The sequence below is a fragment of the Budorcas taxicolor genome, chromosome 14 (genome assembly GCF_023091745.1).
Source record: "Budorcas taxicolor isolate Tak-1 chromosome 14, Takin1.1, whole genome shotgun sequence".
Lineage (NCBI taxonomy): Eukaryota > Metazoa > Chordata > Mammalia > Artiodactyla > Bovidae > Budorcas > Budorcas taxicolor.
In genome coordinates, this window is record NC_068923.1 from 36,941,984 (window position 1) to 36,955,366 (window position 13,383).

The following is a 13,383-nucleotide window of genomic DNA, read 5'->3' on the forward strand; positions in this document are numbered from 1 at the left end:
AGTGTATCTATTTGATTACATTTTCTCAAACATCTTGGGTGAGATACATATGTACACATATTGCTTTATTGTAACATAATAATTAGGTTATTATCAGGAAGGGAAGAGGCATGCTACTCTTATCCTTGGGTGTAGGCCGGATTTCTGTTTCTCAGATTTGGCAATCCTTACTTCCTGGGGAGAGAATTGAATGACTTCTTTATTCCTCAAAGCACTAGCCCCATGTCTCTCAAATCTGACCTACAGGTGGGTTTTATTTGGGCCACATGGGTTTAAATGGAATCAATGGCTGAAATGAAAAACTTGAGATGTTGTCGTGAAGATGGAGGTTTCAGATTTCTTTGGAAAAGTCTGGCAATCCTGGCTGGCGGTTCCCAGGGAAGAAATTGACTCAGGCTGAATAGAGACACAGGATCTCTGATGTGCTTCGGCCCCATCATGTCTGACTGCTCCAGGCGTGGATTTCCAGAGGCCTGCTGCTGTTTATCAGCTCCTTCCCAGTCTGCTTCACACACTTCTATTATCTGCATCTCTAGCTCGGAAGGAGGGGGCCGCTGGCCTGGAAGAATTTAGTCTGTCAAGGATGAGGGAGATAGATAGCGGGCAGGGGTGGGGGCGCTCGGTGAGCAGCAGGGACCTGTGACCTTTTGCACTGGCTGGGAGGACAATGCATGGCTGTGGGGATGTCCCGGGAAGCCGGTGGGGCTGGATGCAGAGTGCGACGGCCCTGCTGGATTGGAGCCTGTGGTCTTGCACAGCACTGCGCTGCAGAGCAGAGGCTGCTCCTCTGTGGCTCACCTCTGATCTTGGGGGGAAGAACTCAAAGGAATGGGTGAGTGAGGGTCCTGGGAAAATGATTCAGTGGATAGGACCTTAGCTGCAGGTGGTTTCAATTAGAAACACAAAGACGTGTTACATTTTTTGGTACCTGAATGTTGTCCCAGACGGCTTAATTAATGAAGTAGTCATAAACCCCTTATGTGATGAGAATTTGCCTTCCAGAACATTCATAGTACCTTGCCCAGGGATGTGGTCACCAAATCACTCCCTCCATTCACTCATCTATCCATTCATCAGATATCAGAAGACCCACGATGGTTGTGACGCAGAGTGGGCAACACTGAGCAAGATAGCATCTCCAGTTCTTCCGAGTCTCGTGGCGATCTGGATGAGAGACCTGGAGCCGGAGTGGAGAGGACATTGCTTGGGAGCAAGAAATTTGGGGTCTTGATTCCATTTCTGTCCTTCAACTCCTGGGTAATATTGGGCCAACGACTAGATCTTTCCGGGCTCCACTTTTCTTATTTGTAAAATGGGGCTAAATTATCTATGATTTTTTTTAATTAACTTCTAAAATACTTTGCTGAAGAAAAGAGACATACACATCTGAATGTAAAATGTAGATTTTCTTATACGTAAGGGCATAGTTGGTTAGGCTTTTGTTTTCTTTATGGATGTGAATTCGAAATGAGAGTCACAATACATTGTGTTTTGCTTCAATGTGTTCACTCATCTTTGATTTCATATTGCTGTTGTTTCAGTTGCTAAGTTGTGTCCGACTCTTTGTGACCCCAAGGACTATAGCCCACCAGGCCCCTCTATTCATTGGATTTCCCAGGCAAGAATACTGAGTGGGTTGCCATTTCCTCTTGTAGGGATCTTCCCAACCCAGGGATTGAACCCACATCTCCTGCACTGGAAGGTGGATTCTTTCCTGCTGAGCCACCAGGTAAGCCCAACATTTCATATATAAGGAATCAAATGAAAAATGTTTTTACAGGTTTAGCTGTAGGAAGAGGAGGGGACCAGTAATGCTTCTGTCAAAATCAGATGGTTTCACTGTCTCTGAGTTTGTGATTTGCTGCAGAAACTGAAGGGCAAATGAGACCTCTGAAGGAGAAGAAACTTAAGAATGTTATGCAGTTGGGGTAATGGGTTTATTATATCTACATACAAGTAGGCATTTATTGGCATTGTGTCAAAAGGAAAGGACAAAGTGATAACAAAAACTGAGCATGAAAACAAGACAGCTGCAACAGACCAATATTTAAAAGCTTAAAGATTCTCAGAACACAGAACCTGGAATCACAGCTTTCAGCTTGTATAGTTAATTATCTGGACTCTCAAGTCAACTATATAAGGCAAGCGACACGAGACGATACAACACACGAGCGCGGCAGTCTCTCACTGGGGGGAGGAAGGCTTGGTGGGGCTCCAGGTCACCGATGGGAAAGGGGCTTAAAATCTCATAAATCCTCCGTATCTTTTCTCCATTTCAGGAACTTCCTTGGAGTAACTTTCGCCTTCTTCCTCGGAGGGTAGGGGCTCGGCAAAGCGCTTGAGGAAGCCACCGTACCTTTTCTGGTAGTCCATCCACCACTCCGGACGACCCACTCTTCTCATGAAACCCCCGTATCGCTTCTGCAGCTCTTTGGTTTCATCTTCCAGGTGGGGGCTTCTCTTTAAGCCTCTCATGAAGCCACCGTATCTCTTGCTCACATCTTCAGCATCACTGCCCTCCTGGTGGAGGCTCCCCTCTCGCTGGTCCCCAGCTCCCAGCAGCTCCTTGAGCAGGTTGGAGGAGTTGCCCAGGCCGTCATCTTCCTCTGCATCCTTCTTCATGAAGCCCCCATATCTCTTGCCAAGGACCTCACCTCCATTTGCCTCTTCCTCTGCTTCCAGGGGGTACAGCTCATCCATTTTCTTCATGAAGCCCCCATACCGCTTCATGAAGCCCCCGTACTTCTTGGCAAGCAGGTGGCTCTCCTCCTGTTTGCTGAGGGCACTGGTGGCATCCGGAGGAAGCTCTAGTTTGGTCAGCTGCAGAAGCTCCTTGCAGGTTTCCCAGGTCTTGAGAGAAGGCAGTTTCCCCTCACATTCCAGAGTGCAAGCCTGGGGAAAATAATCTGATTTAATGACAGAAGAGGCTTTTCTGATTTCACTCAGTAAACACATTTTCACTCCCCACCGCCTGCCCCACTGGGCCACTCTATGCTTGCTTTGATGAAGAAACTCCCACTTAATAATCTCATTTTTCTTACAAATTTTAGTTGTACTGAATAGGCAGATTGAAGGAAAATCAGAAGGGGAGATTGTGGAAAACTAACTGAATCAAATTAGAATTTGTCTTTGAATTTTAACAGACTGTACTATGCTGTACTATTGCAATATTGTAAAGATATTTTCCCACCCAATTTTAACCTATATTTTTCTTAGCATTTCAGTTTTTTTATGGTTCTACTTATAGAACTCAGTTACTAACTCTTGATTTAGACATAAAAACTAGGCCCTTTCTTGAGATTTAAAATATATTGGTATATTACTTAATATGAAATATATACATATTATTTTTCACAAAGAAAAGAAGCATTTTATTAGTGCAACAAAATTCTGGTATATAGTTAATCAGCTCTTACTAATTATTTAAGTTTTGTGTCTAAGAAAATTAAATACATGCAAAAATAAAAATCTATAGATCTAATAAAAATAATGGTCCTGTTTTATTTTTATCTCTGATTAAGAAACCTAATCATTATTAAAAATTTAAGATGTTCAGATTTCAAGACTATTTCCATCCTAAAGTGAAATTTAAACACTCCATTTGCCAAAAATTTATGTTGAGTATTTTGTATACTATTACCAAAGGCTATTTTAATATTGGCATTTCTTAAATAATGTCAAATAACTAGAATAACAGTCATTAGTACAGAAGTGATATTAATTTATATCTTACAGCCTCTCTCTCTCATGCTCAGTAATGTCAGACTCTTCGCAACCCCATGAACTGTAGCCCACCAAGCTCCTCTGTCCATGAGATTTCCCAGGCAAGAATACTGGAGCAGGCTGCCATTTCCTCCTCCAGGGCATCTTCCTGACCCAGGGATTGAACCTGCATCTCCTGCATTGGCAGGCGATTTACCTGCCACTGGGAAGGTAATATCCACCTGGGAAACTGATATTCCTATAGCCATCTATACATTTTCTTGTATTATTTTTCATACTTTGTGTTGGAGAGTAAATTCAGTTTGGACATCAGTCATGGCATGGCTGCTTATTTTTTTTAATCCATCATAGAATGAAGTGCAAGTGTCTTTCACATGGTGCAAATTCCACAATTATTTGTTACTTGATTTTACTACATAGTTCTAGCTAGGCAAGCTTATTTCTCATGTATCTTTTCTTTTTCTTTCTTTCTTTTTTTAATTTGTCTTTTTCATCCAAGCTAAAATTCCAGAGCTGCCGTAATTCTAACAATATAGTGGTTAACAAGCCATTTGTCACAGACAAAATAACTATCCTATATGCAAGTCCCAAGAGGAAACCAATCAGTAAAACACAAATAAGAAAGAAAAATATGGATGCAGGGGATTGTCACCTCTACTAAAGATGCAACATTTTTTCTCAGACTTTAACTATAAAGACCTATTTGTCAAGTGGAGAGGATGGCGCAATCCAAATGGAACAAACAAACATTTAACCTGAAACATACTGTCTTGGGTTCTGTAGAATTCTTCCCTTAGTGATTGTCCCTGTTTTGTGTATCTAGGTAAGAGAATTGCTTCAGAAGGTCTGGAGAGGTACTTGTCTCTTTGGATTAATACATATGCTCTGCCCAACTTTTTAAGTCATCACAGAATCTCAACAAATTGAGAAGACAGTGCAAATGAACCCTTGGGGGAGCTAGTTAAAATGAAGCTTCCTGGGCCCCCACTTCAGCGATTCTGAGTCAGTGGGGGGCAGCAAGAGTGATTTAGGAGCATCGGATTACCATTAGAATGACAGTTCTTTTGCACTTAGATTCCTTTCCCCCAACAACACCAAGCCCCTGTATAATTTATCTTTGGATCATAGGCCACCTCTTTGGACTCGGCCACCTCTCCTGTGCCCCTTTCACAGCCAAATTAAACTGTTGTCTTACTAGTTTAATTAATAAAATGCACTATTAACGATAGTACCTTCTAGGCAGGACAGAAGTTGAATTCCAGGGGGACTCACCTGCAGAACAGTCGCCGACCCATCTCTCCTGTCCACTGCATTCTCCCTGCCTCCTCTCCCTTCATCCACACCGTCCCGTCCCCGCGCCTCCCCCCCCCCCCCCCCCCCGCCACCCCTCCCCGCGAGTGAGGGGCATGGTCTGAGAGACCTGAGGTTAAAAGGGCTAGAGAAATTAAATTCAAAGAAAGACGGCGAGATTATAAATCACTGTTATTCGCGGGAAGGATGGGTAGATGCTTGTGAGCGGAAGGGGCCCTAGGTGGCTATGTGAGCAGGTGGGTGACTGAGCATCTTCCCTGGGGCAGGTGAGGGGGACAGCCGGAGCTCTCCGAGGTCCTGAAGAGAGAGAGAGAGCGCACCAGCGGGGCGCCCACCTCCCCGGGGTGAAAACGAACAAGGTTTGCGCGGCGACACCGCCGCCCTTTTGGTCCCTAGCTAGTCGCGGGGAACCGAAACTCAGAACCAAAGCAGGACCTTGGTCAGCGTTCGGGGAGCAGTCGGGATACCTGGGTCACATGGGGTCGGCGCCGACTGAGAGCACGGGGGGCCCGGGCTGTGCGCGCAGGGTCCGGGTTAGCTGCTCCCGCACCGCGCGGAACACTCACCAGCGGGTTGAGGTCGGTCGGGCGCGCCAGGCGGTAGCTGCACGTGGCGCAGTCCTGGCTGCATTCTGCCCTCACGGTCGCCAGGAGCCCGGGGCCGAGCGCCAGCAGCCAAGTGCAGAGTCCCAGGAACCGCGCCATAGGCTGCGGGGAGAGCGCACAGAGCTCCGAGCCTGTCCGCGCGCCCAGCGGGGCCCTGGGAAGGACTCCGAGCCGGGCCGCCGCAACTGGGATGAGGGTGCTTCATCGAACCAGAGCTCACGGGACCCTCTTTCCTGCCCTCCCCCGCCCGCCCGGGGGGACCGCTCCGATCTCCTCTCGGTTCCCGAGTGGTCCCTGTGGCCCGGAGCCCGGGTCGGCCCCAGGCACTGGCTCTCTGCAGGGCAGGATTCTGGAGGGGACTACGGAGACCAAATTTGAGAGCCCGGGAGCCCGGGGCCTGGCGACATTGACCCGGGTCACATACAAGGAGCGGAAGAAAGTTGGGGGCCCCCATGCAGTGCAACGAGGAATAAAACGCAGCTGGCTGAGCGCCCCAAACCCACGCAGCAAGGTGGGCTTCGGCTGAGTTCACTCACGTTGCCGCTGTTCGGGGCACGCAGGTCGGTCGGGGGAACCGGGTCCGGGGCGACTCGGTGGGGGTAGAGCCACGAAAGCGGGCGGGTCTCACCCTCGCGGTCCTCGGCGTCGCCGCGGCTGCAGCGCAGAGACGGGTCTCCGGCCTCGCCAGCCTCCCTCGCCGTCCAGGCTGCGGCGGCAGGAGCCACTTTATAATTCGTCCCGGAGCGCAGGAGGCGAGCGCGCCCCAATCGCCGGCGGGCTGCCGCTGACGCAGGCCCTACGCCGGCCGCGCACCGCCCCCGCCGGAAGAGGGGTCCGGGCCCGGGCGGGGGACCAGCGTGGCGGCGCACCCCTCGGCCGGGTGACACACCGAGGCAGTTAGGAAAGTTGGGGAGAGGGTGCGATGAGATCAAGTCCCCCCGCGTAAAGTCACCGCAATTGCCCTCCGCGGGGAGTGCGCTTAGCATCAGAGCCCAGGTGGGAGTTAGCGGGTAGATAGATTGATTTAGAGTCTCGAATGTGCTGGAGACCCTAGGCGTAAGTGCTGAGACTACCCCGCCCCGCCTCCTCCTGGAGCGCCCCCGCCGTCCGGGTGGGCATCCGGCACAGCCGTCCGGAATGTCGTCACTTGTCCACCCATCTGTCCCCAACGCACTAGACTTCTTGCTGACAGCAAGGCGCGTAGTAGGCGCTCAGTTAATGGTTAAGGGAATAACTGAAACTTTCCGGGAATCTTAACATCTCCGGAGGGCGCTTTCCCTTTTTGTATTACTGAGACCCCCTTGCCAAGCGCGCAGGCGGTTGCCAAGTTCCCACGCTTCGGGAACGACTTTCTGTCCGACCAGAGTGTCCTGGGGGATTTAGGCTAGTGAGAGGGGGTACGGGGTTGGGATGGTCTCAGGACCATCCATTTCAGGAACTAGTAGATTTCTGCAGTTATCTTCTGGGGAAAAGCTGGGACTGTGATGGCGAGAGAGCGAGGTGGGAGGACTCGGTGCCCAGGGCGTCCCGCGCTTGTGGCGCGTACCTCGGCTTGGCTGGGAGGGGGCGGAGCGCCGATGGCGGAGGCGCGGGCTGTCTCTCAACTGAGGCCCGCTAGCCACCTTGGCTCTGCGGAAGATAACCAAGATGCAACCATTTACCTTGTCAGTGTCCCCATTTGGAAAATTGGTACGGAGGTAATGGGACAAAACAGGGCCGAAGGCTATCCATAGGGTTCCGGAGAGACACAAATGAAATAATGGACCAAAGCACTTAGCCTTAGCAAGCCTTAAGAACGTGCTTCTAATCCTGACATCCATATGCCTTTAGGTTGTCTATCATTAACGTATCTTTCGTTTATTGTTTACTTATCCATCCATACATCCTTCCATCCATCCATGTACCTATCTATCAATCCTGGTCCTAGAGGGAAGTCACAGAGTACCAAAGCTGGCAGACGGAGAAAGAATCCCAGTGCTTCCCAGGCCAAACCGCCTTCTGCCCTTAGACCTTTGCGTGGACCAGCAGCCACAGGGCTCCTCTGAGCTCGGGCCGCATTGCATCTTCCACTCTGGTCACTAGAGGGCAGCGCTCTCCTGCGTAGGTCTGGGCACCGGGGAAGAGTAGCGCGCCAGCAGCGGACACGCACACGAGTGCCCGCGGAGCAGCATTGCGCTCCGCCTGCCTCCCGGACAGGCGCAGCCCCGCACCCGGCGGGGAAGCGGAGCGAGGGGCTGCGGCGACAGAACGCCCCAGACAGCCCGAAGGAGCCAGACTGACATCTAGCCAGAAAAGCAGGACGCTTCCCCGTTGACGTTTTAGGCTTTTCACAGGGACGCTGGTGGAGAGCTGGTGATGCCTCCAACCACTCACCCAATAGGAACGAGGGTTCCCCCTGCTGCCTGGGGTTTGGAAAGGCAGCAACTACACAGTAGCGCTCAGCGCGAAAGGATTGCACGGACCCTCCGGGCTTAAGGGGAGAGAATACTTGCTGTATCTTAGCACAGGCATACCTGGGATCACTCTGGAACAGACTTGAAACTCGTAACGGGAGACTGGAGGCTGAGACCCTGGTGTGAATGACTGCACCATGGGGTGCATTCCCCCAAAGGCCCCTTGGAATCTTGGAAAAGTAGCAGCTGAAGACTGAAAGGGGACTTGGGGATAAGTTATTTCAATCTTTATTCTGAAGATGGGAAACCGAGGCTCAGAGCGTCCAAATGACCACCCAGACATAACCAGGCAGAACCAGATCATCTCACACGTCTCTAGGGAGAATCCCGCCACCCTATCAGGCTCGGTTTGTTTCAGTTGGAACAATTACTGTTTGCTCTGAGTTAGTTTCTCTTGTTGCATCTGCATATTTATGTATAGTTTTAGATACTTTTGGTTGCACTGGCTTTCTCTAGTGGCAGCAAGCCGGGACTTCTTTTGTTGCAGAGCAAGGGCTATGGCTGCTATAGTATTGTGGCTCAGTAGTTGTTGCGAGGCCTGTGGGATCTTCTGGAACCAGGGATTGAACCTCCCAAACTGGCAGGTGGATTCTTAACCACTGTGCAACCAGGGAAGTCCTCTCTGAGGCTTTTTAAATGTCAGGAGAGAGAGGAAAGGAAACCGAGGCCATTCCCTAGCACCTGCCTGGGTACTTGGGGTGAGATGGTGCTGAATGAAATGTGTGTTGATCGATTGACTGAAGGAATGAGGTGGGGACAGGTGGATCTATTTTTGTGCCCCAATCAGCCAGAATCTCTTCCTACCACCTTCTCCTTGTCTACCCTGGGGCTTCAGGTCATACATTTTTGTGTTCATTTCTTTGTATTTGAACAGTTGCTAGAGGGTTGCAAAGGATTCATCTTTTCATGATCCTTTAAATATTTCAGGAACTAGTAGATTTTTGCAGTTATCTTCTGGAGAAAAGCTGCCCTTGTAATCAGACTCAAAAAAAGAGAAGAGAACCTTCTCCAAAAGCAGCTAACCCAGAGAATTCGGGTTCCCAGGTTAGGATCAAGACCTTGCCTTCTACTCCTAAGGTCCTTGACATCAGGCAGAAGAGATTCATTCTAGAGACCAACAAATGTGAATGTAAAACCCTGATGATGAGTAGTATTTTACTCAGTTCTTATGTATTCTGGGAGCCCAAAGGAGGGATATTTAAAATGTCTTCTCAGTGTCCTGTCATTTCCAGGATGGAAGATGCTTAAGTTAAACAATATCATTCAGGTGCCCGTTCTTTTTCTTGCTTCCCCTTCCCACCACCCAAACACACATACTTTATTATGGAAACTGGCTTCTCTGCTCTTCTCTTCTGTAGCAATAAAATAGCAGCAGGGGGTAGAAGGCAGTTCCTGGTTCTGGGGATTGTGTAATGCTTCAGAGTAAAAGCACCATATTCTCACACTTCTGATGTTTGGAGTCACGGCAGAGCACGGCAGACCTGCCCCTCTTCAGTTACAGTGTAAAGCGCGGGCTTTGCGAGATAGGATTCTGTGAGCTGGGCATGTTGCCGTGAAGGACCACTACTAAGGCATTTTCTTCAGACTGGAGCAGAAAAAGCATCTTAGCAGAGAGGCAGTAAGCAAAGTTCCCGGGAAGATGACTTGTGATGTAATAAATCCACATTCTAAGGAGCATGAATTCTGGCACATTGTCATCCTCAAACAGTCAGGAAGCAAAATAAACCCCTTGGAAGAAAAAGGAACCTGGTACAGAGTTGCCTGAAACTGAGTTTAAATAATAGAAAATGTATCACAGAGACAGAGAGAAAGCAAGCAAGAGAGAAAGACAATGAGGAAATATTAAAAGAGCCGGGAAGGGAAATACACATTTTAGTATTGGGATTTTTCAGGCAAGAATACTGAAATGGGTTGCTGTTTCCTCCTCCAAGGGATAACCACGGTCTTCTGAGTCTCTTGCATTCCAGGCGGATTCTTTACCTGCTGATCCATTGGGGAAGCCACATTTTAGTGTTAAGCACAGGTAATTAGACCATGAATAAAGCAAGTCACATTGCGACTCAGATTGAAAGAAGATAGAGATCAGCCAAACAGAGCCTTTGGCTGTTTGACTTTTGAAATGACTTTGGAATGGGATTAACATTGGAGGAATTTAACAGCCACTCCAGAGAACCAGTCATATTAAAAAGTTGTATTGCCTCTTTGAACCTAAACTGTATTTAATCACTTGACTTTGATTTGTTTTGGGTGGTTTCTAAAATCAAATTCTAGATCCCACCTGCAGGACCTGAAGAAAAGGCGATCAAAAGTATTAACTGAACGAATGAAGACATCCACCAAGGAGGCAGTTTCCACCATTGAGGCAATGCTAGAAGAGGAAATCAAAACGGGTTTTGGGTAACAAGAAATCACTGACATGAAATCTATAGCTCCAGGTACCCTACTTCTGGAGGGGACCCTCTGCACACGACCCACAGCACAAGCTTTACACATGATAGGTCCTCAGGAAAGTTGTTTTTGTAAAACACGTTCCTCTTGTGGTTACGTCACCCATAGCTCATGTGCTCGTGGGGTGGACATCAGAAGTCAAACTGTTGTCATAAAATTTTATGGAGAAAGAGCTAAACCCTGCAGATGCTCACTTCTCACACATTGCTCTCTTGGTATCTACTTTGTTGTATATAGACATGTCAACTTAAAAAATAGTCACAAGCTGAAAGTTGAGAGTTATGTTTTATTCACTGGGAGTTTTTAAGACTTTAGGTCCGAGAGACAGCATCTCCTGTGACCCTGAGAGAACTGCTCCGAGGAGGCAATGGGAAGAGTCAGGTTACAGAGATGTTTTACAACAAAGGGCAGGGAGCCTGAACATCAAGAGATTATTGTGAATTAAAGGAAACCAGATACTCCAAGTTAAGGAATTGAACAATTTTCTTTGTATAGGAAGATGCAAGAGTCTGGCCTCACTGAAATCATTCCTGTCATATGCATCTCAACTCTCTGGAGCCAGTATCCCCGTGTATTTTCACATCCTGAGCTCCCTTAGGTTCACCGTAGGAAGTGGCTGTAACCTGGTGGCTGTTAGATCCCTGGTATTTTTCTCCTTCTGAGTGCCCTGAAAGCTGGAATTGCTGATGACTGTGACATCCTTATTTACAGATATGGCAGGAAATACTCCATTTCTCAGATGTTAGAGCTTAGACAAAAATGTTATTTTTATGTGTGTGAACCTCGTGAAAATCAGTCTAGGAGAAGTGATCTTGTGTGGCACAAAATGGAATTGAAGGAGAACAGTAAGGTCAAATTATATGTTTTTTTTTTCTACTCTAGGATTGTTATCTGATTATACATTTAGTGGAAGAGCAATGCCAAGAAATATCTCAGTGGAAATCCTAGAGCCTAACAAGATACACAATTTCATGCAGGAGAACAATTATTGTGCTGTTAAGAGTTTAGGATCACAAAATACTAATTTTAATTTCCATTTTGTTATCGAGTGTGTAAACTTGGGAAGTCAGTCTCTAAACCTTATTTTTCTCATCTGCACAATGGGGAAAACAAAACGAACCACACTAGCTTGTTGCATGGGTTAAATGAGAAACGAATATGTGTGTACCACATACTGTGTAGGGATTCAATTTTTATTAATGGCCTTCTTTTTGTGTGTTGTTGTTGGGCTGTGTTAAATTGCATTTCTAAGGTAGAATTTATTTTTCTTCTTCTCAGTTTCTGGATTGTCATGTACTTGACTTCTTATTTTTGGAGCTATAATTTGGCTGCCTTGGTGGAGTGTTCAGATAAAGAAAATAAGTGAACATTTTGATAATGGTTGAAGGAAATGGGCTATTTATCTACCTGGATCTAGTGCTCCAAATTAAAAATCACAGAGGTAGAGCAATTTATAATAACTGCAGATAGCAAGGTGCTTCATAATGTTATAAGATATTGCTAGAAAAGAGGACTTGGGCATGACGTGCACAGTCATCAATTGTTGTTTTATTTGGGATAGATTTTGTAGATTAATCTTCAACACTTCTGTGTGTGGCAGAGCCAATTAGAGGAGGTAAGATGTAGATGTGTTTGGATTGGGACACTCACAGGCTACCCGGGAGGGTATGGTTCCTCGAAAAAGTGGAAAAGGCTGGAGAGAGAGTCAGAGGACAAGGCAGAGAGGGAGAAAGGAGCCTGTGGATGGACACAGCTGTCAGAGTGCCATGCAGTGTGAATGGGGAACTGACTTGCTTTGGAAGCCTTGATGGAGGAGGCTGAGGGATAGTGGGAGTGAAGCAGGAAGAAAGGGGGGAAGCACTCTTGGAGGGGACTGGGGGAAGCAGCTGGTCGCCCAGATGTGCCTGATGGCTCTCTGCCATGCCCACTCCCACAGTGAGCTCCCTAAGGAGTTAGATCATCCCAGGAGATCTGCTTAGAGATGGGGTAAGAAAAAATTATTTTGTCCCTCGTGTAGAATATGTTTGTGTTTTTAACTTCATACTCCCTAGAGAAGATGTGGGAATAAGACAGAATGGGAGCTGCTGGGATCATCTCTTATCATTAGTCCAGTCCATCATCCCCCTAGAGGACCACACAGGCTTCATTAATAGACATTCTCCAAGACAAGTTCTCCTTTAGCTTCTTGCCATGTGTCTTCCAAATGTACTTGCCTCTTTTATGTAGATTGTCTCTGATTTTGCATGGAGCATCCCCCTAACCCTCAGGAAGCCTGTGTCTTCACTGCTTTCTCTCTTGTATTGTTAGTTTTAGTTGTTACTTCTTAGTCTCATATACTCTCATAAAGCATAAAAACTTGCTTATTTTTCTTGTTTTTTAAATAAGCACTTTCTTAGTACATTGGTAGATGCCAAGGACTGGCAGGGGGGAGGAGGTGGGGAGGGTGAATGAGAAGTTAGTGTTTAACAGGGACAGAGTTTCAGTTTAGGAAGGTGAAAAATTTGGGAGATGGATATGGTGAGAGTGGCACAGTCATGAGAATGTACTTAGTGCCACTAAACTGTATAGCTGAATATCGTTAAAATAGTATGTTTTATATTATGTGATTTTACCATATTAAAGAAGCGCTAAAAAGAGCACTTTCTTAAATCTGTAGTCATTTTCCTCCCTGCTCAGTTTCTATCTAACTATCTTGGCAGTGAAGATTGTTGGAGAATGGTCCGACTCCTTTATGACCCTTCCTTGTCTCCATGAATTTCTTATTCCACAGCTATTTTACGGTTGCTCTTACCACTCCCATGAAATCATATCTGTTAAGGTCAGTACTAACTTTTAGATGAAAA

General features: G+C 47.1%; 1 protein-coding gene across 1 annotated transcript; it reads right to left on the reverse strand.

The window, feature by feature from the left end:
- Window positions 1-2,238: 2,238 nt before the first annotated feature.
- Window positions 2,239-5,738, reverse strand: PENK (proenkephalin). Its single transcript, XM_052652006.1, has 2 exons — window positions 5,601-5,738; window positions 2,239-2,892 (listed from the first exon to the last, which is right to left on the reverse strand). Exons 1-2 carry the CDS (start codon window positions 5,736-5,738, stop codon window positions 2,239-2,241), a joined length of 792 nt encoding a protein of 263 aa, XP_052507966.1.
- Between the last annotated feature and the right edge of the window lie 7,645 nt (window positions 5,739-13,383).